Here is a 25,511-nt window from a genome sequence, read left to right as displayed (position 1 = left end):
GACATTGTCCTGTAACAGCTGAGATCTGGGAAATCACTAAACTGAGCTGAGAAGGTGAAGAAACGCAAGCAGGCAGACGATCGGACAGAAAACTTCAACTTCAGAAAACTCGTCGAAAAAATATGTCCAGTGATGTTTTCAGTTTTCCTGTTTTTTTGTCTGAAGAACAAAAACATTCAGTTTTCAAACACAAAAGACAAAGAAAAGCAGAAAAGCCTAAAAATAAATAAATAAATAACGGATTAATTGATTGTTGATTGATCAGCACAAAGAGGAAACTTGAAGGAAGGAAATGTTGGAAACAGTTGAAGGTTTATTCACACAGAGAGCTGCAATCATACAAGAGTCACCTGATCTCAGCAGAGTCACTCTCCAGGACCAACTAGTGCTGCCACTACTTCTATTATTGATCAGTTATCTATCAATACAGATTCAGAAACCTGATGAGTGTATGTACAGTGATGACTCAGTCCCTGGTTTAAGTGCTCAGTTTGATTCATTCTCAGTCACACAAGAAAGTTACATTTCTTAAAGTTATAATCTGAAGAGTGTTTTTCCTGCATTTAATGATTTATCAGGATGTAATTACACAAAAGTGAGGCGAAGTCTCTCCCTTCCGGTTTTTACCTCACGGGACCTTGTTTCAGAAAAAATACGTAGGCTACCGTAATTAAAATGACGAGAGACAAATCTTTTTTTGTTCCTGTTTGAATTGTGCCATAAATTACACACAACGCATTTGTCAATTTAAGTTTTTCGTCTCGCACAATTCACATCACGAACACCGCCGCGGCCGTTACTTTGGCACGGACAACGTATTTAAAAGAGTGGAAATCTCAATAAATGTGGTCATAGTGAGGTTTCAGCGAGCGTCAGACGAGTCACTGACGTAACTTACACTTGATACGTTTTATGTCTCGAGTTGAGAAATTGTCTTTTAAATTGACGAACATTCAGCCCGTCCTCATCGGACCATATAGGGTGACTATGAAAGCAGCTTATTGTACATTGTATTGAAACATACGTATGTTTGTAACTAAGTTTTAAGCCAAACCGTGACGTTTTCCTAAACCCAACCAGACTGTGAGTGTTCGATGTCTCAGAGTCGGTGTGTTTAGGTTTGAGGACGTGTTGTGAACATACGTGTAACACATCGCGTCATTAAAACAGAACCAAAAAATGTACGACTCCCTCGTCATTTTTTTCATGAAATAAGGTCTCGTGGTGGTCCACAGGAAGGGGAGGGATTTCACTGTTAGTGGTGGAGTCCGCCACATTGGAGCGAAGAGTCAGAGGAAACGATGCAGAATGTAATCCAGTATTATGTTATTTGAACTCACTGATATCAGCCTCAATGTTCTCGTTCCCTACTGACTTTCTTCTGCTGTTGCTTCAAATTAAAAGCTCAAATCTTAAGGATTATAACTTTAACTATCTTATTCTGAAAAGCTACTTCCTGAAGTGTTGAAGCAGAGTGAGGACTAAACTAGCAGTAATGTGATCTAAAAGAACCACCAGCATCAGCTTCTCCCTCCGCTGCTCCTCCTCCTCCTCCTGCCTCTCCAAACTCCTCATAGGCCTCTAGAGAGGTGGAGGCACACCCTGGTGCACTCTGGGAATCGTAGTCCAGGAAGAAGGAGGGGTGCTGCAGCTGATGCGACTGGTCGATGGCCGGACTCGCCGGCGGCTCGGCGAGCGGGGCGGTGAGCAGAGACAGCTGCAGCTGGTCAATGGTGCTGGTGGGGAAGGGCTGCGATTGGTCGGGAGGGGAGCAGCCTGGGGACGGGGAGCCGGTCGCCATGGTTACGCCTCTCTGGGGACCGGGGGGTGAGTTGACCTGAGAGTCGTCTGTGGTGAGGGAGCGTCTCAGTTTGGCCCGAGCGTTTTGAAACCACACCTGTACGACCAACACGTCAGACATTTTGTGTGTGTAGAAACAGATGAAAGTCGGAACCTTTAACGTCTCTGTCGTCTTTATCTTAAAACTTTAACTGCAGGATGATGTAAAATCTACGTTACCCTCTGTGTTTGTACCTGCAGGACTCTCTTGGGCAGGCCGGTCTTGTGAGCGAGGCAGGTCCAGTCCTTCCCGTCCGGGTTGTGCTTCTGGGCGAAATACGACTCCAGCGCTCGGAGCTGCTCGCTGCGGAAACACGTCCTGATTCGCTTGGTTCGTCTGCGAGTCCGCCCGCCCGTCACCCTGTCGTCCAATCGTGGCTCTGGACTGCTGACAGACTCCTCCCCCTCACCTGACACCTGGTTTTGAGCTGTCACACACACACAGGAGTGTTTGTTAGCACACCTTCAGCTTTTTAGCCTCTTTTAGCTCCTGGTTTTGGTTTTGAGGCACATTTCCTGTCTGGTTCAGTCTCAGTGTCTCTAGCAGCTGTTCTCATGAAGACGAGCTTTAATAAACTCACTTCACACTGACTGCGTTACCGCGTTACTGACCGAAGACTGCTCATCTCTGTGTCCAAGGACATTCCTGTATTTAAACAGATCTCGGCTGTTTAATTGTTCTATAGCGGTTATTTGGGCATTTTGTTGAAGTAACTAAAAAGTAGTGTAATAAGTTATATATCACTCTACGCATACAGTAATATTGTAATGTTATATATTACTTTAAAATGAAGGTAACTAGTAATATGTAATATATTGCACTGCTAGTGTTGCATGTAGGTGGAAAATGCCAAGAAAGTCCCTCTCCAATGTAAAACCACTCATTCACTTCCAACTTGCAGACTGAAAAACCCTGAAAAACCTGAATTAAAAAATAAATAAAATATTTAAGACAAATAATTTTGTTATTATTCGAGTAATGCAGCAGCTATAAAATGCAGATACATGTTCAACAGCTTCTCAGTCTTCATGTTTTCTACTTGTGTGAGGACGTAACACCCGTTCAGCGGCAGAGGAGGACAAAATTTAAATACCTAATTTTACCATCCTGCTCCTGATATCTGATTTTCTGACAACAGACAGAACAGAATAGCTGCTTGCTAACACATTAGCCAAAACACCTTTTTTTATAGTGATAAAATGTCAGAAGGAGTTTGGAGTTCATCTGCCCCCTAATGGCCAAAAGTTTAAATGCAGCTTTCCTGTGAATCAAAAACACCTCTCGCTGGTTTGCTTTGTTTTCCTCCAACAATTTACTTTTTCATCTTAAAAGATCTTAAAAAGGTAACAGATACACAAACAAGGATCCAAGAAACTACAATATTAATGATACGCGGCCTCTCGTGATGTAGATGATGTATTTTCCACCTAAAAACAAAAGTATAAGACACACACACACACACACACACACACACACACACACACACGACGCAGCTCTCACCTTCTTTCTGGTTTGCTTTGGGCTGGAGATCATGTGACAGCGGGACACTCCCGTCGCCATGGTAATGGGTCTGACAGTAGAGGTTGTGGCCGTGCATGACGTACAGGTTCCCCGGGATCAACTTCACATCGCACTCCTGCAGCACACGTTCATCATCATCATCATAAACATGTCTGATGTCGGATCATTTAAACTTAAGTAAAAGCAAAAAAAGCCCATAACTGGATCAAACAGTTGTGTCTGAATGGGTCAGACTGTTGTTTACTTATTAATTTTTACAGTGTATTCACCAAATACTGGCGTTAATTTCATCAAAAACATCACATGGAGGTAAATGTTGATTTTGGGAGCATTATCCAGTGTGCACACTCTGTTTTTGTATTTCTGATCATAATCATAACTCTGACCTGGCAGGAGAAGCAGTGAGGGTGGAAGGTCAGCTCACCAGACCTCATGACCAGATCAGATGCTGGGATTGGCTGGAAGCAGCGAGCGCACTGACCTCCTCCGAACATCCTGACAACAGGGACAGAGACCAGACAGAAAGTCAGAGGGACATCAACAGAAACCAAACTGGAGAAAACCTTTAAGAAGAAGAAGAAGAATCTTTATTTTGTCAGTTGTCTTTTACATGCGACATGCAAACACACCCGAAATTAGTCCTCTGCATTTAACCCATCACTAGCTACACATTGTAAGTACACACACTGCAAACTAGGAGCAGTGGGCTGCCATGACAGGCGCCCGGGGAGCACATGGGGGTTTTGGTGCCTTGCTCAAGGGCACCTCGGCAGTAACCCAGGAAGTGAACTGGCACCTCTTCAGCTGCCAGCCCACTTCCATATTATGGTCTGTAGCTGGACTTGAACCGGCCACCCTCCAGTCCCCAAGCCAAGTCTCTACCGACTGAGCTACTGCCGCCCATTAACTAAACCTTTAACTAAACCTTTAACTAAACCTGGAGAAAACCTTTAACTAAACCTTTAACTAAACCTTTAACTAAACTGAACCTGTAGAGCACCAGGTGTTGAACACAGTTAAAGGAGCAGTCCGGTGTTTTGTGACATCATGATAATACTGATGATAATACTGATGGTGCTGTGGACCTGCAGTAGTCCTGCTGGCAGTAGATGTTTCCGTCTCTCCAGAACAGTGACGGGTGAGTCTGCAGCTCGCACTGACACACGCTGCAGCGGAGGCAGACGCTGTGCCACAGCCGGCCTGCAGCCAATAGGAAGAAGCGGTCGCACACCTGCTCGCCACATCCGGCACACGTCATTGGCTCCTGGATGGACACAGCTGTGGGAGCCTGAGACGGATGCAAAGGTTTATATTAATGCAGGCTCAGTTACTCACACTTCACTTGTGTTGGAGTATTTTCACAGTACTTGTACTTGAGTAAAGCTTCCTCCACCTGTCACGCTCACATTATCTACAGCAGCACTTTCCTCCACCCCCGCCGGGCCACCGCTCAGCTCCGCCCCCTTGGCCTCATCACCAAGGTCACCGCTGTACAACAGGTCCTCGAGGGCTCGGTCGTCTGGCGACATCATGATTGTCCTGAGGAGGTGGAGGTGGTAATTACGGGTCCACTCGTTAATCACAGGCCTCATTAGAGAAGTTTCTATAAATAAACAACATCCATGCTGACATATGTGACGTCACATCCAAGGACTTTTCAATGAGTTTCAAGGTTTTTCGGTGAATTTTAGAGACGGGAGAAATTAAAAAGTATCAGGTAAAAACATCACATCCAGTTTAACATCTTTACATCAGGTCTCCTCGTCTGTCAGGATCCAGTTCATACGCAGAAACAGTTTAAAGTTTGTGTCCATCGTCTCGTCCTTTAAACTTTGTTTTTATTGTACTTACAAATGTTTGTTTGTCGTTGTTGTTATTATTATTATTACTTAAATTCTTCTTGTTATCATTATTATTATTATTATTGCTGTCGTTATTAATATGTTGTCTTTATTGTTATTATTATTATTACAGTTTTTATTGTTATAATTATTGTTGTTATTGCCTTTATTTTATTGTTATTGTTGTTGTTATCGTTGATATTGTTATTATTTCTGTCATTGCTGTGGTTATTGTAATTATTTTTGATGATATTGATGTTATTATTTTGTTAACGTTGTTATAGTTTTTATTATTATTATTATTATTATTATTATTATTATTATTATTATTATTATTGTTGTTGTTGTTGTTGTTGTTGTTGTTGTTGTTGTTGTTGTTGTTGTTGTTGTTGATTCATCATTAAAATAGAAATCTAAAATGTTATGAGCTCAGTGTTGTGTCAGTTTTTCCCTCAGGTATCAAACATGGAGTCAAATATAAATATTTTTCAAGTGTCAAATTTCTCCACTAACCATCTTCCATCAGTTATTTTCTGTGTTTCAGGTGGTTGTAAACTGAGGTAGGTTATCTTTTTTTGGACTGTTGTTCAACCAGAACACGACATTTAAAGACGTAACCTTGAACACGTTATATAGAAGTCATTTATAATCATTCAAGACAATAATCAATATAATAAATTATTTGAAATTATCGTTGCAGCTCAAAACATCCTAAATTTAAAGAGTTCAAGTAAGTAAGTCAATAAAGATTTTTATGTTTGACCTTTTCTTGTCCAGGTGGACAGAAGAAGAGGGAGGAGATGAAGCAGAGCTCACCTGTCCTGAAGAGAGGCTCCTGATTGGTTATCCACCCTTCAAACAACACGACCTCCTCCTCAGAAGAAGATCTCACCAGAAAACAAAACGTTCTCCTCTTTTCTTCTCCTGGACGTCTCTGTTCAGCGCCCTCACCTCTCCAGGTGTCTCCCGTCTTGTGGTTTTGGGATCAGTATCCCTCTCTGAGCGCTGACCTGAGATCTGCCTCCATCTCACTCTCCACCAATCACAGCCGCAGCATCCAACCAAGGCTCAGCACCTGTCCCAGGTGACGCGCCCGCCTCACACCTGTAAACAAGAGGCCCAGGTGGCTCAGAGTGCAGGTGAGGACTGGACGTGATTGGACGCCCGCTGAGCAGATGGGAGGAGGGGGGCTGCACCCCGGGGACCAATTAAAAAGAAACACAAAGGGTGTTTAAAAGACACCTGGGACCAAACTGAGGGTGAAAAGACGGTTTGGTCCCTCGACTGCTTCTTCCATCTGACTGTTTCACTGAAAAACCACGACTGAGAACAAAGAGATCGAATATTCACTTCAGACACACACAATAAATATCGTCCTGATTATTTAACAGAGTAGAAACACATTAAAATCATTTTTATTACATTAAAATCATTTAAAAAAAATGTTTTAAAATAATTTTATACTCAGAAATCCAGACAGGTAAAAAAACAAACTTAAACTACATATGTGCTCATATAGGCTGCTGTATATATAAATATTGTTGTGCCCCAGAGGGGATATCTGACTGTTCAGATTTGACCTTATTTTGTGTGTTTTATTTCAAATGATGATTTTACACATGAAGAGTTCAACAAAACAGCAATGAAAGAGTCCTCACATTCCCGGGATCTCACGTCACCACTCGATATGAGTGTACAAACTTACACAATGTTTTTTAATTGTGTAACATTTGCCGAATTTACAAGAGGACCCAAGTCATAAGGAATTAGTAAGAGTAAGAGTTTCACAAAGTTCACGAAGTTCCTCTAAATGCAACAACTCACAAAATTGAGCGATTTCTTAAGGGAGTCTGGTGACTTTCTCCAGGGGGACAAGGAAGTAGTCCATTATTGCTTACTGCCATATTGTTGTGCCCCAGAGATGATATCTGATATCTGTTTAGATTTGACCTTATTTTGTGTGTTTTATTTAAAATGATGATTTTACTTACACTTAAATAGTTTGACAAAACAGCATTATTAAAAAGTCCTCAAATTTTTTGCATATATAGACCCTTTTTTATCTAAACATAGACTGAATATACTAAAAAGAGGTAGTGTAGTGCTCGAGGACCGTCTTTATACGATTGAACACAGGTGCTCTTGAAGAAAAGTGTCACACATGAGATTGTTTCGTTTTACCCGACTGGTATTTGAGAATAAAAGGATGTAAGTTATTTCAGAATCACTTCACCGTTGAACAGTGTCTGCAAAATAACACATATAGAGAAAAGAAGTTATTATTCTTTATCTACTTTATTATTCACTTGTTTAGGAGTAAAAATAAAGTAAAGGAATGATTCCTTTGTAATTTTATAATTACAAAACAGCTCGTCTGCTGTGAGTATTTTATTAAAACAACAAAAGCAACAATGCAGTTTTTATTTTCAATCATTTTATTGTCGTATTCTTTTCCGGGGGGCAACACAAAGAGGAAAATAAAACATGGAGAGATTTACACCGAAACGACACAGAAGGACAAACATAATATTCTCCATCACTCACCTGCTCGTTTCCATGAGTGTTACCACAGACTGTTTACTGAGGGGCCACAGTGCAGCTGACATGTCTTACAGTGAGCAGCAGGGGGCGCTAACGAGCTATAAAGCAGGGCTGACACAAAGTCTTCAGGCTCCAAATGACAGATTCAGTAACAGAGTAACACCTGCTGTCAGGTCAGAAAACGTCAGAAATACATCAAGCTTAAAACAAGACTTTTTATTATTATCTGAGTAACATTTTGGAGACTTTTTCTCGACCAACACTTTGTGTAGAAATGATTCTGCACTCTGCTGCATGTGTAACACTTATCTATGACATTTATTTACATCAAAAACAACAAAAAACAAACAGAAAGTCACTTCTGAGCTGCAGTTTTGGAGAACCTGACGACAAAAACTGATTGAAATGTTGCAAACATCAGCGACCAGGGACGCGGGAAGTTTCGGTGCTGAGCGCCGCAGCAAACGACTCGAGTGACCCCGCGTGACAGGATCTCACGTTCCCACTCTACATGCAAATACATCGCCGGGACAAACTCGCACAGTCTTTTTAAATTGTGTAACATTTGCCGAATTCACAAGAAAAAAACCCAACAACTCACAAAATTGATCAATTTTTTAAGGGAGTCTGGGGACTTTCTGCAGGCGGGGGACAAAGAAGTAGCCCGCTATTGGTTACTGCTGACTGTGTTTGTAAAATAAAATGTTGTGTCATAATGTTTCAAAAATTGAGTGTAAATTGTGAATTCAGTTGAAACAGTGTGTTCAAACAGCTGCTAAATGTTTGCAGGTAAGACGCACTTTAGACACAGGAGCGTGCAGACAAACTGACACTTTTTATGAGGAAAGAAACAACTTAATGTTTTACATTTAATGCCGAATTTACAAGAAGGCACCAATGATTAAGAATTTGTCAGAGACAGTGTTTCACAAAGTTCATAAAGTTTCTCCTAATCAAGCAACCCAAAAAATCAAGCAATTTTTTAAGGGAGTCTGGGGACTTTCTCTAAGAAGTAGTCTATTATTGGTTACTGTTTACTATATTTGTCAATAAAATGTTTCTTCTTTCATAAATTGAGTGTAAATGGTGAAATCAGTGTAAACAGTGTGTTCAAACAGCTGCTAAATGTTGGCAGGTAAGACCTCAGCACTGTAGACACAGAAACAGCCATGCTGCCACAAACTGACACTTTTTCCAAGGAAACAAACAACTTCATGTTTTGATGTAATGCTAAATTAACAAGAAGTCACCAATAATTAAGAATTTGACAGCATTTCACAATTTCTAAAGTTTTTCTTAATGCAGCAACTTATAAAATTGAGCATTTTTTTAATGGAGTCTGGGGATTTTCTCCAAGGGTGACAAAGAAGTAGCCTGTATTGGTTACTACTGTTTCCTATATTCGTAAAAATGTGATTTGTTTATGGTCAATAAAATGTTGTGGTCTTTCATAAATTGAGTGTAAATGATTAAATCAGTTGAAACAGGTAAGACACACTTTCGACACAGAAGCAGACAGGCTGGTACAGCGATGCTGTGACAAACTGACACTTTTTACAAGAACAGAAACAACTTAATGTCTTACATTTAATGCCGCATTTACAAAAAGGCACCAATGATTAAGAATTTGTCATTGACAACATTTCACGACGTTTATGAAGTTTCTCTTGATGGAACAACTCACAAAATTGAGCGATTTTCTAATGGAGTCTGGGGACTTTCTCCAAGAAGTGGCTTATATTGGTTACTCTTTACTGTATTTGTACAACAACATTCTCAAACTGCTGTAAATTGTTGTTAATAACAAGAAGTGATCCTGGTTATTCAAATTATTACAAAAAAACAAACATGAATATTGTGCACCTTTAATCATGACATCATCATATAACCTGACCTCTCAGCACCCCCCCGCTGTCACTGACTTCCTGCGTCCCTGCAGCTACATTTACAAACCAAACCTATCAGCACGGGCAGACGAGAGGGAAGTGTGTGTTTCTGTAGGTGAACTGACCCTTTAAATATAGAGGAAGTGGGAGGAGCCCCGCTTTAAAGAAGAAAATATAAAAAAAAGTGAAGAGACTGTACAATCTACAGTAACATACTGATAACTGACCTCTATACACATGAAAAAATACGTCTTCATCTCCTCAGGTGAGAGCCACGCTCCCTGTTACAATGAGTGTGTGTGTTCTCGTGTGTGTGTTTGTGTGTGTGTGTGTGTGTGTGTGTTTAGCAGTCCTTTATCTTCTTCTCTCTCTTTCATCCTCTGATTGGAGGACTGAAGGCTGCCGGTCTGATCTTCATCTCAGTGAACGGGATGGAGTGCTCTTTTCCTTTCCAGGAGGTCCAGATCACACCCTGACACACACACACACACACACACACACACACACACACACACAGATGTTAGACAACAAAAAACAAAGGTGCCCTCACACTTTTACTCGCTGTGTCAACATCGTCTCCCTCCTGTCTACACTTTCAAAATAAAAGCACCAAAACTACTTGTTCCATCAAACAACGTGGTTTTTGCTTCCTTCTCAGACTCACTTCTAATTATTGGCTTCACACAGGACTTGAACCCTCCTGTGTAAGTCACATTCATCCTCTCTTATTGTCCAACAGGAGCTCTGTGGAGCTTCTGTGTTGTGCTGGAAGCAGGTTTTAGTTTACGTTAGCTGTAACTCAACAGCCCGGCAGCATCCAACGACTTACAGGCTCGTACCGGCAGCTGAGAGAGACGAGGACGGTCTCAGTTTTCATGTCACGTTACAACCCGCTCACACATGACCAATGAAAATGTGATGAATACATGTGAGCCGCTACAAATAGTTACACAGAGCGCCTTTAATTCACAGCGGAAATACAACATGTGGCAGCTACAGGAGGGGTTGAGGTGTGACGACCAGCGAGAGAAAACAACGATGGCGGCTCGTCAAGAGGACGATTCGTGTGACGGTGTTACCTGGTGTTTGACGTCGATGCCGTAGAGGCCGTTGAGGTTCGCCTCGTGGCAGTTCTTGTACCACCAGCCTCCTCGGTACGACATGGCGCAGCGGGTGATGAACGGCGCCGGGTCGCGGTCTCTAGTGGAGAAGACTCTGTTGTTGTGATAACTGAGAGAGTCGCCTGAAAACATGAACAGAGAGGAGACGAGAGGAACGGACGGTTTAAAATAATCCTTCAGGAGGTGGTACAGGAACCAGGATCACTTTAACACCTGTCGGTTCCTCTCACCTGCAGTGCCGCTGTATCCGCCCACACTCAGTCTGTAGTTCCTCTTCGCCACCTCGAACGTCGAGTATTTAGCGAACACTGACTCGTCTTTGTCTCGCAGGTCGACACGCAGAGTCATCCTGGTCGTGGCTGTCAGGTTGTGGAGGTTGTCGAGGCCTGAAGCAGCAGGAGACAAACTTAAATAACCTTTATTTTAACAGAGTTGTTTGAGCCTTAATGCATCATTTAAAAGGACAAAGAAAATCATTGGACAGCGCCTCTCTCACCGAGCCAAAACTCTCCACTCAGATCTCCGAACCCTCTCATGTACTCCTTCCAGCCTCTGAAGAAATCCACCGAGCCGTCCTTCCTCCTCTGGAACACCTGCAGACAGGAAACAGAGCACAGACCAGACTCCACTCAGAAAAACCTTTATTTAACCTGAGAAACATGTCACTGATCCACTGATGTCCTCGTACCGTCCAGCCTCCTCCGTCCGTCTCCATGTCGCAGTAAACCATCATGGACGTCCCGGGCTTCCCCTGAGGGAAGATCTCCACCTCGCCGGATGTCCGGATGCCGTTGAGCAGCTCCTGAGAGCAGTCTGTGGGAAAGGGGAACCTCAGGGTGCCTGAAGAGGAGGAGGAGGGTTTAAGCTCTTCATCAGTGAATCACACGACAGTAACGTAACATGTGAACAGCTTTTATTACCGGTGGTGAAGTCGGTGACGACGGCAGCAGTGTATCGTCCTCCTGTCTCCGCCTGCAGCTGCACCGTGTACTTCGACGCCGGGTGAAGTCTGGTCAGGTTGTACTCTGTTACTGAGGCGTCCACAATCACTTCCTGTGACGGAAGAAGCACAAAGACGAGAGACGTTCGTCCAGTGAGAGAGTTTAGAGTTTAAATGAGCACTGACACATTAAAAACATTAGAGAACAGACAGACGGAGACATTGATGTGAATTAATTGATTAAACTTTCGATAAAATTACTCTTTTCTCACCTTCATTTCTTGACCTTCAGTCTGATAGGTCAGTCTGTACCTGCCCACGGGATTTGAGGGTGGTTTCCATGACAACAGGGCAGTGCGGGGGGTCACATCGCGGGCCTGGAGATCCTGAGGCCTGTCGCCGTCGCCCCCAGAGCCTGGAGAGGAAGAGGAGGTTAAAAAGCAAAAGATAATGATGGTTTATGGTCCTGTAGATGAGTCACAGTGTGTGTGTGTGTGTGTGTGTGTGTGTGTGTGTGTGTCCTGACCTCCGGCGGTGGTGAAGGTGGTGGTGGCCGGCGAGCTCTCCCGGTCGCCCAGCTGGCTGGTGATGGTGACGGTGTAGGTGGTGGATCCTTCCAGACCGCTCAGCTGCTGCTCGGCTGCGTTTCCAGACACACTGACCCTCAACTCTGAACCTGAACACACACACACACACACACACCACAATCAGCTGTTTAACATGATAACATATAGGCTCAGTGATTATACTCCACTACATCACTATCATCTTACCCGTCCCGGCGCCATAAACGATGGAGTATTTATCGATGGCAGCCAACGCTGGACGCCACAGTAACAGGGCCTTGGTGTCCGTGACGTTTACGGCCCGCAGGTCTGTCGGCGGGTCGGGGACTGAAGGGAAATACAGAAAGTCATTTTTTATATTCGTTTTGTTTAATTTGCAGCAACACAAAACTGAAAGAAACAGAAAGGAGTTAAAAAACAACTAAAGAATGAAGACGGACTGAAAAACAAAAAGAGAAAACAGACAGGATGGTTTGGTTTGTCGACTGTTACATGGGAACATTTTTAAAACGACACCGAGCGCTGAACAGATCCAAGACCAGCTCCTCTGAGAATAGATACACAGGCTGTCTCCAGATTCAACACCTGCTACAGACATTACAAAAGACGTGACTCAAGGACAACATGTGGACAGAAACTGAGGAAAACATTTTTGTGTGTGAGATGTTGAAAATCTAATCTCTCTGTTCTTGCCACATGGATGTCTTGGGCAAGACGTCCTTCTTCAGTGTGTATTCTGGCAAAATCACAGTGCTGTCCTTTATTTTTATTTTGTTTATTCACTACAAGAGGGATTCAGCACCCCATACTAAAGCTTTATACCTGAGCTGAGCGCATTGTCTCTTATTTGCATTTATTACATTGTCATTGTGTTTAAGACTCGCTCAGCTCAGCTGTGTTACAGTAAAACAAACCGCAGCACTTACGTGTCATGACAAAGTCTTTGACTGGATCGCTCTCGTCCAGTCCGAGGATGGAGATGACGCTGACCTCATAGGTCGAACCGGGAGTGAGCTGCGACAGGCCGAGGGTGGAGTCGTCTTTGTCCACGGACACCGACACCGGCTCACCTGCGGAGACAATTAGCAGTTAGCTTGCTAACACCACGTGGTTGCTGCCTGCACATACCGTTTTTTAAAAGACACCTATAATAAAACTATAGACCTGAATGTTACATAAAACATGGATATCAGTTCTCACCATCCTCCGTGTGGGTGTAGGTGACCTTGAAAGCACTGATGGGACTCTTGGGTTTGGTCCACGACACCGTCAGAGAGTTTTCTGTCACCTTGCTGAAGATGATGTTGGTGGGCGGCTCCGGGCCTGAACGGTACGAAGAACACCATGAGAGGTGAGTGAAAGCCCGGGAGGAGAGGAAGGAAGTGAAGTAAAAGAGGAAGGGGGAAGAAGAAACTGACGAGATAAGACGACAAACAAAGGTGAAGTTTTTACAGATTTCAGATAATAGAGAGAAGAGAAAAGACAAAAGTGTCCACTAAAAGAGTGAAAACAGTGTGTACATTATTATTTATTCATATTAGTGCTCCGATGAGTTTGTGTGTATATATGTACAGTGCAAACATATATACAGTATACAAATCATATACAGACATATAGTCATTAATCATAACAATCAGAGGCAGGTGATGGATCCTGGACAGCAGCGAAGGAAAGAATGATGAGATTTAATAGTTAGCCGGTCGCTCAAACCTGAAAACGAAAGCGTGGCAGGAATGAACAAAAACAAAAGGAAGAAAAGTGGACAATTTTACAGGACAAGTGAAACAAATACAGTCACATATTAAGACAACGCAGTCAGAAGAGCTGAAAAAGTGAAGAAATTATTCTGTGGACATATTTTTTAATTTAGTTTCCTTGTAAAAAAAAGGACAAAACTCTCAAAAAGAGGTCTGGTCCATTGCTTTGTTAATGTCTCAATAAATGTACACATCTTTATTACAAGGAAATACTAAACTCTTATTCTGATCCTGTAAAGTTAAATATTTACCGTCAAGTCAATCTAGAGAAGTGAAACCACTTAAATTATAAAATATCCATGTGTTACTCTTTCTTAAAGGATTAAAATGTGCACACGTTGCAGTTGGATGTGAAAGGTGAAGACAGAGACCAGCTGTGGTCTTACCCTGGTTTGGGTGAGAGGTGAAGGGGTGTCAGTGAAGCTGGCTGTTAGCTTACCCTGAATGAGAGAAGACCAGAGCAGCAGTGAATGAATTGCGTTGTAATGATGTTACTGATGTTATCTCACTGGATGTCAACTCAAAAACTACACTGGATAGTCGTCAGTTTGTTCTGCAGTCCCGGAAGTCGTTCATTAATGTGGCTTGTAGTCGAGTTTGTGTGTTGAAAATAAGGAATAATTAAAGTTGCGCGACATGAACATTACGTGACGTGACCTATACGTCCATGGACGTGACTGCCGACATGACCTAGTTAGCTTACAAACGCAGTCTGATTCAAACTCCTCAGTTGTGGATAAAAGCTGCATTTAAAAAAAAGTAAAAAGACGCTAACAATGTGAGAGACTATGTCAATGCACATCTGAGGTTTGACATCAAATAAATGTGTTTTAATTGTTGAGTGTTGATAATGTATGACTGCTACTTCATTTGAGTGTTTCAGCCTCGTGAAAGCTGACAAATGAGTGCACAAGTAAAGCATTAACACAAAACACAACAGCTTAATGGGCATTTTGAACATCAAGATTAACTGACGACAAACAAAAACAGGTTATGCGATTACCGACCCAGTGATTAAATGACAAATACATGAGGTGAAACTGTAAATCACAAGCTTACAGTTTGCAAGAGCAACACAGCGCTTGAGCTCTGGAAATGAACACGGACGAAGCATTTAGTGGGTGAGCAAACTGAAGACAAGTGACGATTAACACAAAATGATTTTTCAAGTAAATCAGCACAAGAAACGGAGATGTAAGATGTGTGCATTAACAGTTTTCTTCACAACATTGACAGTAATGTTGTAGCATTGTACAGTAGTAGTTTATGTTGTTCTACTGTCACAATGGCTTGTACCTGTACTGATGACAAGCTTGTGCAGTCTGGACAGAAGACCAGGACCCTTTCCAAGCAAAGTCACGGTGTACTCGGTCTGACGAGGCAGATTCTCGAACTGGAAGGAGCGAGCTGAACCAGGAAGAAGAACTTTTTTGAAGGTTTCGTCACTTCCTGTTAGCGGTTTGGCTGTTGGAGCTTGTGTACTTTCAGGAACTCTGTTTTCATCTTCACTTCTTCCATTATCTGCTTCCGTTTCTTTGATTGGTTGACGATATGCTTCCTTGTCTTCTTGATCTTCTGTCTGCTTTGGCCCTTTTCGAACTTCTTTCTTTGTCACAACAAAGTTTTTGTACTTCCCTTCTGGCGAGTCCCACGTGAGCGCAAATCCATCAGAAGTCCGGTTTGTCACTCCCACATGGTCCAAAGGTTCCCTCGTGACTCCGGAAGAAGAAGCGTCTGATCCCGTCGGAGGTTTGGGATTAGGACTTCTTCTCTCAGTTTCACTGTCAGTCAATCTTTTTGCAGTGTCATTTGTTTTTTTGCTTCCACTGATGTAGTGTTTCATTGGATTAATTCTTGTTGGTGGCTGTCTCTTTGGAAGTGTGACCGGTCTTGGGCCTCCATGTCTTGAATCAGAAGTTTGTTTAAAGGTGGGTCTACCTCGGCTTGTATAACCAGTCCTCTCACCAGCAGTGGTCCTCTTTTTATAGATGTCAGAATCAGATTTAGAATCTGGGGTTCTTGTTTCTTCTTCCCCAGGTTTGGTAGTTTGGACGGGAGCATTGTCCCTCAGTTCGGAGACTGGTTTTGAGGCTCCATGTCTTGAATCAGAAGTTTGTTTCAAGGTTGGTCTACCTCGACTTATAGAACCAGTCGTATCAACAGCATTGACCCTCTCTTTACGGACGTCTGAGTTAGAATCTGGGGTTCTAGTTTCTTCTTCCCCAGTTTTGGTAGTTTGGACGGGAGCATTGTCCTTCTGGTCGGAGACTGGTCTTGAATCAGAAGTTTGTTTCAAGGTGGGTCTACCTCGACTTGTATAACCAGTCCTCTCACCAGCAGTGATCCTCTTTTTATAGACGTCAGAATCAGATTTAGAATCTGGGGTTCTTGTTTCTTCTTCTCCAGTTTTGGTAGTTTGGACTAAAACATTGTCCCGCCCTTCTGAGACTGGTCTTGAATCAGAAGTTTGTTTCAAGGTGAGTCTACCTTGATTTGTAGAACCAGTATTCTCACCAGCATCGACCCTCTCTTTATAGATATCAGAGTCAGAGTTAGAATCTGGGGTTCTTGTTTGTTTTTCCCCAATTTTGATAGTTTGGACTGGAGCACTGTCCCTCCGTACTGAGACTAGTCTTGAATCGGACGTTTGTTTTAAGGATGGTCTACCTGGACTTGTAGAACCCGGATCCTCACCAGCATTGAGCCTCTCTGTATGTACGTCAGAGTAAGAATCTGGGGTTCTTGTTCCTTCTTCCCCAGATTTGATTGTTTGGACGGGAGCCTCGTCTCCCCCTTCCAATTCATTAGTCTGCACTCTGACGTTAGAGTCAAAGCCTTCTGTCTGGGCACTTAGGATTACCTCTGTAACAACTTGTTCTCCTGATTGATTTATTTGACCTCCTTGGGTAGGAATGGGGGCTCCCTGCTCTCCTGATGTGTTATCTGGGATTTCAGGGGTACTACTCTTTTCTAACTGGCTGATTTGACTTCTAACGGTCATGCCACTACCTCCATTAAGCTTTCTGGCTGGGAGAGGCTTGCGCACAGGACCTCTGTATGGATGCTGAGGCAGTCTCAGGTTTGTGCGGTTCTGGTTTTGGTAACGACCACCATACAGCCGACGGACGTAACCAACTTTGGTGGCTGGCTGATGGGAGGAAGGTGCTCCACTCTCTCTGAGGGTCTGACTGAAATCTGTAGACATGCTTGTGCCAGCTCCGTCTCCATTTGCCTCTCTGATTGGCCCTGTACCTTCAGCTGGATAGGACTCTTTAGATACAGGAGGAGGTGAAGTGGCTGGCAATTCAGAGTAAGATACCGGCTCTTTCCCTGTTTCTGATGCAGGAAAAGGTTGAGAGGGAGGAGGGAGCAGCCTCGAAATTGGACGAGTTCGGTTCCGAAGAGGTCCAAAGTTTGGATTGCGCAGGTATGCACCTTTTAGAGGAGTACGACGAAGTGGAGTTCGACCTCTTTCTGTTGGCATCTTTTTCTCGTTTTGTTCAACTCCAGTGGATGCAGGTGCAGTTGCCCCATCTATGTATCCACTTGTATCGCGCGCTGGTACATTTACCTCAACTGATGATTCCTCTGAAGCAGATGAAGATGTTGAAGACAATAATTCACCTGTGGATGTAAGTCTGGTCTCTCTTTCTCTTGCAGGGAGGAGGTTCAAATGAGGGGTTTGGTGAGGAGTTCTCAAATTGGGATGGGTTTTGTTCTGAAACCAACCAATGTTTGGTCGAGGGCGACGTACATATCCAGATGTGCGGCGGAAAAGGGGTATGCCACCTTTTCCTGAGGGTGGTACTTTTCTGTCTTCAGGTGATGCAACATCAGTCGTACTTTTGCTATAATCAGTATCTGGTTCCTTGCTTCCAACTGAACCTGATTCGTCTGAGCTGGAAAAGGATGATGATATTGATGGCGCTACTGAAGGTGATTCAGATGATGATGACGGCAATGGTGATGATGTTACACCTGATGACGACAATGACGACAACGGCATCAGTCCACCTAAAATCTGCATCCTCACTCTTTCTGCATCATCAGAGAACTCTGATGGTTTGGCCAGGTGAACAGAAAATGTTGTTATATTCAAATTGTTAAAAGTGTCCTTCACAAGTTTATGTAAAGGATCTGGTGAATAGTCGACGTCCGTCTCTGCTGAATCATCCGTGTCAGAGGAACCTTGATTTGAGCCTGGTGTCTTTCCTCGCAGCACTGTTCCATCGCCTCTACACCCACTGCCTCTTTCCTTCAGGGGGAATCTGATGTGTGTCACTTTAATTTTGTTCAGACATTTCTTCTCTTGGCTTTGAACAGTCCCAGTAGGCTCCGAAGACACTGGGGCAGTGTCATTTCCGTGGCTTGTCATGCCAACATCTGGTTGCTCTTTGGTGCCAAGAGTTTGTCCCTCTGGGCTACTTTGTCTGTTTGTCACTAAATCAGACCCAGACATTAAAGCTGGATTTTTGGCACCCTCCCTCCCAGTGATTGATGTCTCTACCCTTGGGTCTCTCCCAGTCAAAGCTAATGTCTTGTTTCCTAACGTGGGGACACCTGGTTTAGTTTTCTTGGGTACTATTGGTACCTTTCCTGGGGGCTTTTTTAAAGGGCCTGGGCCAAACCGTCTTTCTCCAGGCACAACTCTGGTCGTGTTGAAACGGAAAGCGCCTGGAACCTTTGGCTTTTTGGAAAATGTAGGCCTTTCAATGAGTTTGGGCCTGGTGCCATCCCTTGCTGTATTTCTGCTGACCACCAGAGGTTTAGTTCTTGCAATCACAGTGGCTGAAGAGACTTTGTTGGGTCCATCGGAGTCAGCCTCCCTCCCATCCTCCCTCCTTCCTTGCACCTCAGGCGATGGGTCAAACTTTCGGTCTCTGTCGCCGACATCTTGTCCAGGTGTAACGTGACCCTGCTTGGTCAAAGCTGCCATGGTAACTGTTGGTAATGGGAGTGAGCATTTTGATTCAGTGTTAAGGTAATAATCCAGGAGAAATCATGTCTAATAAAGGAAGAAAAGCAGTTTTAATGCAATTAAATAACTCAGGGCAGCGGTATCCATGAGGAACCTGCAAGGAGAAGATTGAAATAAAATTAATGTAACGTTTGGACAGATGAATTCAACATGCTGGCTTCTGTGTCACTGTGGAGAAGGAAAATATCATGGCTGAGCTCAAGTAAATGGAGCAGTTTAAGGAATACTCTCTTTATTATTTTTCCCCGGCAGCGTTGAGGCTGCACCTCACTTTATTAAATTTAACAGTAACATTTATAATGTGTTTTATATGATGTTTTCCACTGAATCATGAGGTGTCAGGACTCGTAAAGTTTCACTTAGCTGGAGTCAGTCTGTTCTCACCTGATTACAGTCAGCACAAGAAACATTTGACTTGCTCACACTTAAACGTAGACAGTTGAAGCATCCTCAAATTTATCTGTTGTTTTTTTTTAATTGTTTCTTTGTGGTACAAGTCCCTATTTGAGTATATACCTCCATCTTTTTTCCACATTCTCTGTCTCTCTGTCCTATTTCTACCTTTCACCTTGGTAATGTCACTAAAAATGTTATCACTCCTCTAAAACCATCAATTTCCAAGTTTGCTGGATTGTCTGATGGGATTTCCATCAAGTTTAAAGTGAGAGGATACGGCTCAAGTTATTCCACATTGTTTTAATTTTCCAAAAATCCCAAGAAAGACAACTTTCTGACACCTGAACCCTGTCTGTGGCTCTCAGCTCCAAACACACTGGTTCCTACTAAAGACGTGAACTTAAAAAAATAGCGCATAGTTTCATTTTTGCTGCTCACTTTAGTTTTTAATCAAGCAAAGAGGAAATAGTGCATTTATTGTAATAAATTGCTCTATAGTACCAAACCCATCTGGTTCTCATGAATGACCCCTGGAGAGTCAACAGCTTTAAGGGAATCGTTTTAGGTTTTACTTTTACGTTTCATCTAATCCTTGGTCATTTTTCCCGAAACAGCTGTTAGAAAAGAGGAGTTCATTTTATGAGAGCGGTCTTAAAGGTGCAGTGTCGCAGACATGGAATATACTCTTCATAATTATCTATTAATAACTATTAGTTGTTAGTGCAGGTACTGGTACTGGTACCACTAAATCCTCCACAGTCGACCTTAAAATTGGAGCTAAAATAAAAGTCATTGACCTCAGTTCAGTGTCGTTGGTCCTACTCACCTGGAGTAACCTGAGTGGTTGCAGGTTCACTCCGACTCGAGCCCTTCTCCGCCGTGAGTGTGATGTCATACAAACGCCCCGCCTCCAGCTGCTGGATGTGGGCGGAGTTTTGGTCAGATGGGACGGTCAATTCCTGACTCCTCCCTGCTCCGTCGCTGGGCGTGACGGTCAGACGGTACCTGTCAATCTCACCCAGCGACTGCTCCCATTGGACCACGGCTGACGTCGTGGTCGTCTTGACGACGTGGAGGTTGGAGGGACCAGAAATCACTGAAGAAGAAGAAGAAGGAGAAGAAAGACACAATGTCTTTATTTCTCTACTCTACCTGGTGAAGTGGGTACACAAACATCCACTCACACTTTTTCAGCCTTAATTTTTTCTTGGCTCTGCACGTTTCCTCCTCTTTACTTTCTGAACTCACAGTTGGACTCGCTGCTGCAGCTGCCACTGATTACATCTTTCACAGGAAGGGCAGCGAGAGGGAAATGTTTAAATTAAATCTGCCAGTTTGGCGATTTGAGCTGCTCACACCGGCCAATATGTTGCTCAGAAACTCAGTTTTCTAGTGAGTACACCTGAAACTGCACTTCATTTCTAAGCCTTACTGTCAACTGCAATATATTTATGATTTCAACATCTGCCACATTTGATGAATGTGACTTTTTTAATTCAGATATCGATGTCAATATTTCCTGTATTGAGGCCGTGGCACATGTGCTGCTTATCAATAGAATATTTAGAATATATTTAATGTTTTTCTAGAAATGTAGAAATGTCCCTGAAGGAGATATTTAGGACATTAAAGGATCAGTTCAACAATTTAAAACTTTAATCCAGGTATTCAACACTATTTTCTTCTGTCTCCTGCTGTATACACTGACTGAGAAGAGAAAGAGTCGTGTGTTGTATTAAATAAAGAAACTCACGGGTCATGAACTCAGCAGAGCTCTCGGCTCCCCTCCGACCGTCGATCTCTCCGGTGATGCTGACGGTGTACTCCTGACCGGCCGCCAGCCCCGTCTGGGTGAAGGTGGTCAGGCTGCCCTCCACCTGCACAGTGATCTGCTGGTCGCTCTCCTTCTGTTTGGGTCAGACGGGGAAAAAAACAAAAGGGGGAAAAGAAGCTGTTTAGTCTCTTCATTTTTTACAGCTGTTTTCTGTCACAATCTGAACACGGTGTCAACGTTAATCCATCACAGTTTAAAGAGGTGACATTGACCAACAGAGGGTGTGTTTCCTCGCACACTGACGGCCGATCATTAACTCCATTAAATCTCTGAACTGTTTGTTGATATAAGTCGTACTCTGACTTCAGTTCAGACGTCTGAGAGAAAAAAAACACAACCTCAGAATAATAATTAAAAAAATCAAGATGCAATCATCCTGACGAGTCTGATCAGACCGAGTGGAAACACTGAGCTGTGTCTGCAGGGCATCCACCAGCGTGTGTGTGGGCAAACACACACACACACACACACACACACACACACACACACACACACACACACACACACACACACACACAAAATCAGAGTTTACTGAAGCAGAACAGAAACACTCCTGAGGGGATTCAGTGATGTCACCGAAACGTTTCCCGTTTTGTTTCTGCAATCACAAACTTCTTCATGTGCTTGAAGGTTGACTTTAAATATTCAGTGATTGCTGGAACAATAAAGAGACACCGGAGCCATTTAAAAACCTAAAAATACAAAGTAAGTGATTTAATGAAATTTAACTGATTAAAGTGAATCTTTCCTCAGGCAGAACGAGGCGCTGCGTCAACAGGAGAGCGTTCAAAGTTTACAAAATGGGCGTATTTGGAGTTTTGCACAAATATTTTTATACAACAGATGTTTTTTTGAAGGTTTTCCGATATCCAAAATAAACTATAAATTCATGGCTTTGTTTTAAATAGTTAATGAGCACTAATAGCCACAAGCAGGTGGCTGTTTTCATGATGCAGCGAGTCACCGAAGACATTTTAGAAAGTCTCACTGAAGTTAAATGTTTCTGTCTGTGCAGTAACATATCTGCTCTGTAAATAACTTCTCATGTGGTCTCCTGAAGAATCTGAAACCAACTTATGACTTATTTTAACCTACATAACATACTTAACTTACATCTTGTACAAAACTTTTCATAAACCTTAAGAAGGAGTTTTGGTGCCTGAACCTAACCCAACTCTGACATTTTCACAACGTTAACTATATGATGTAAAGGTCCAGTACAATGTAATTTTGGGAGTCATGGCACTTGAGCTAATCAGTGGTTAAGATCTGAGAACTTGTTTTAACTGATCAGATGTGTTAGTTGCTGCTGGTTCAGCCCACATTAGCTCATCCCAGCTTCACCCTCTGCAGACCTAAAAACATGTTTTTTAGTCCCTGATTCGAAACACGAGACAGCCGAGGGAAAAAAATATTAGAAATTAACAGTTCCTCTTGTATCTCTGATTACCTCGATGTCATTATGGACTCTGTGGTGACTCTGTGTTCAGTGTAAAGCCGAGGCTGACTCATCAATTACTCAGCTGGGAGCTTTTGGTTCTCTGACGTTTTCCGGACCGTCTAATGAATGGATACCGTGTTGTAAACTAAACGGACCGCAGCCGGTTGCCATGCTGGTCACTGTGTTGGCTGCCTCAGAGGTCGTCCTGGATCAAAACGCTCGTCCATTTCCATACAAATGAGGGTGACATCACTCACACTGACCCCACAGTAAAGTCACGATACGCTCTAAAACGAGTCGAGGCTCGTAGGCGTCTCTGCGGGGCGTTCAGGGACGACATGAGGTGGTCCGGTTGAGCCATCGAGTGACTCTCAGTCTGCAGGTTTATGACGGAAAGTAAATTTAACGTCTCTGCAGGACGACTCTCTCTCTGCTGGGCTCCAGTGTCATCAGCAGGATTACGACATTAAGATATGACAGCCAGCAGAGCGCATTACATGCTGCCTTCAAACCCGTTCACATCCAAACGGTTTGACATTAAGATGCTTTTACTAAATAAGACTTTTGAGCTTTATTTGCAAAAGACCAGAGTTACAGGAGGACGTCCTGTGATTCTGATGATTTCAGAGGTCGACTGTATTTCAAATCCCATGTTTATAATATTCCTGAATCTAAATCTTTGTAAGAAAGTTGATTTTTGAGTCTAATTTCCGACTCGTCAAACGCTTTAGGATGGCGGCCGACCATCCAAAAGTGTCAGTATTTGATACGAGACTTAAAAAATCAACTTTCTTACAAATTGGACGTTTAATGTCACGTTCTTAATTAAGAAAGTAAGAATCCTGAAGGCCAAAGTGAAAATCATGAACCTCTAAAGTGTAAAAAACTTGAGCTGTTTGGTCAAGTTTTGTCAAATTATCTAAACTAAAAGTCGGACATCATCAGCGTGTAGAGCCGGAATATTTTCACGTTACTCTGTGAACTGAGGATTTATTTGAACCTCCAACATATATGTAACTCAGCGTAAACATCATGTAACTTCACATACAGCCCATTTAATGCAGCGTGGAAACAGTTACATAAAGAGATATTTAAAGGTTTAAATGTAAGAGTTTAACAGGGTTGGTGGACAAAAAAGTTTATGCTAAAATAGTTGATTGGACGACAAAAGTGTTAATTGACAATAATTGTGATAATTAACTTATTATTTGAATCATTTATCGAGCAAAATGCCAAATGTTTTTGGATCCAGCCTCTCAGCTGATTGTTTCGTGTTTTATATGATTGTAAACTGAGTTTCTTTGGGTTTTAAGACTGTTGGTCGGACAAAAGAAGGAATTTTAAGACGTGTGAGGAGCAATTTCTGAAAGTTTACAGCACAACGTTTTTTTTTACTGAATAAACAAAATAACCAATAACATAATAATGACTAACAGGCATGAAACACTGCTGACGGCGTGCTGCTGTGAGCGTCTGTTATTTAGAGGAATAAAAATGGAAAGATGAATTTAAAAAGAGGAGATTTGATGATGTCACCTGGAAACAATAAATATCTGGAAGTAAACTCCTCGAACATCTTTGTTCCTCAGAGACAAATCTGTTGTTGTTGTTGTTTATCTGTTGGCCTGGTAAACATCCCCCTCCCTCCTCCCTCTCTCTCTCTCTCTCTCTCTCTCTCTCTCTCTCTCTGTGTCACAGCTGTGAGTCGGCGGTGATGTCATCTCTCTGGCAGTCGCCATGTTTTTGACAGTGTTTACATGTTTCCGTGGCATCAAGCATCCCACATCTGCATCCCCCCGTCACCACCGCCTCCTCCCAGCGCTCTGTTCATTCACCGCTCTTCTGTTTTCATTCTCTGAATTTTCTTCTCTTCTCTTCGGTTTCTGTTCGTCGGGTCCAGATTCTCACGATGTGACGGCCGCAACGAGTCGTCCAAACTAAACCACTCTGCCGTCCAACGCTGTAACCAACCGATATGTTTTAATACACCACGACAAGAGTTCTGCTTCTTCTTCTTGTTCTTTTTCCTCTTCTTCTTCTTGTCTTCATCTCCTTCTTCTGCTTCTTCTTCTTGTCTTCATCTCCTTCTTCTGCTTCTTCCCCTTCTCCTGCTCCTTCTTTTATTTTTATGTCTTTATTCCAGAGCTCCAGCAGAGAAATGAGGCCAGCGTCCCCCCTTAAGGCCTAAAACCTGAACCCTCATGGATTTATTTGACGTCATCTGGTGAGTGCTGGCGTACGAGAGGCTGCAGAGGCCCAACATCGGCCCATCGTCAAGCAGCTTATCGTGACCTATTTACGCTTCCTATTTACGTGACGACCTCCAGTGTGCAAAGGCCTTCAGCCGAACGTCCGGTACGTCCGTCTCTGTCACGTCGTGTCTACTGCAGAGTCAGCTGACCCGGGTGCAGATGCAGAGTTTGCACGTTCCCACTGCACACAGAAGCCTCTGTCTCAGCGGGTCTAAGTTGGACTTTTGACCAGCGGAAAAGGGGTAAAAGTTTGTGAAGTCATCATTACAATCTATTTGGAAAAGGGCCAGCGCTTTCAAGAATTACTTGTGATTGGACGAACCATCTGTCTATCACTGGCTAACCAAGCAGAGCAACAGTAGCGAGAGCTGGAACCTAAAGTACAGTTTTCATAGAGAAGCCATCAGCGTCGTTCTTTCAATGAAATAAAGTCCAGTTCTGGTAGCACTGATGCTACAGCAGCTACGCTAACATGGAGGAGCCAACAGTCGCTTCTCTCCCTTTGTCTCAACTCCAGTCTCGTCTCTGTGAGTCTGAAGTAAACAAGGCGAGTTGTCTTCTTGTGTTCATCACATCCTGTCATCAGCTCCAGTCTTA

The 25,511-nt window shown here is 43.0% G+C and overlaps 2 protein-coding genes across 2 annotated transcripts in view; both read right to left on the bottom strand.

Annotated features, from left to right (window-relative positions):
- Positions 1-1,486: 1,486 nt before the first annotated feature.
- On the bottom strand, positions 1,487-4,890 carry LOC140994095 (LIM/homeobox protein Awh-like). The gene is made up of 6 exons (XM_073463669.1): positions 4,768-4,890; positions 4,447-4,649; positions 3,748-3,856; positions 3,357-3,476; positions 2,035-2,256; positions 1,487-1,897 (listed from the first exon to the last, which is right to left on the bottom strand). The coding sequence occupies exons 1-6, from the start codon at positions 4,888-4,890 to the stop codon at positions 1,487-1,489; spliced, it is 1,188 nt and encodes a 395-aa protein (XP_073319770.1).
- A 4,985-nt stretch (positions 4,891-9,875) lies between these two features.
- Positions 9,876-25,511, bottom strand: part of LOC140994094 (tenascin-like) — a 32,975-nt gene continuing 17,339 nt past the window's right edge. The window contains exons 7-21 of the mRNA XM_073463668.1: positions 21,141-21,294; positions 20,214-20,483; positions 18,605-18,954; positions 17,150-17,283; positions 15,669-15,794; positions 13,183-13,271; positions 12,464-12,583; positions 12,217-12,366; positions 11,963-12,105; positions 11,671-11,803; positions 11,439-11,590; positions 11,247-11,343; positions 10,981-11,136; positions 10,709-10,872; positions 9,876-10,101 (exon numbers count right to left, since the gene is read on the bottom strand). Of these exons, the coding sequence (XP_073319769.1) occupies positions 10,003-10,101; positions 10,709-10,872; positions 10,981-11,136; positions 11,247-11,343; positions 11,439-11,590; positions 11,671-11,803; positions 11,963-12,105; positions 12,217-12,366; positions 12,464-12,583; positions 13,183-13,271; positions 15,669-15,794; positions 17,150-17,283; positions 18,605-18,954; positions 20,214-20,483; positions 21,141-21,294 (2,337 nt within the window). The 3' untranslated portion in view covers positions 9,876-10,002. The remainder of the gene's footprint in view (positions 10,102-10,708; positions 10,873-10,980; positions 11,137-11,246; positions 11,344-11,438; positions 11,591-11,670; positions 11,804-11,962; positions 12,106-12,216; positions 12,367-12,463; positions 12,584-13,182; positions 13,272-15,668; positions 15,795-17,149; positions 17,284-18,604; positions 18,955-20,213; positions 20,484-21,140; positions 21,295-25,511) is intronic.

This window comes from Pagrus major, chromosome 3 (assembly GCF_040436345.1).
Source record: "Pagrus major chromosome 3, Pma_NU_1.0".
NCBI lineage: Eukaryota > Metazoa > Chordata > Actinopteri > Spariformes > Sparidae > Pagrus > Pagrus major.
This window is presented reverse-complemented; position numbering and strand designations above follow the sequence as displayed.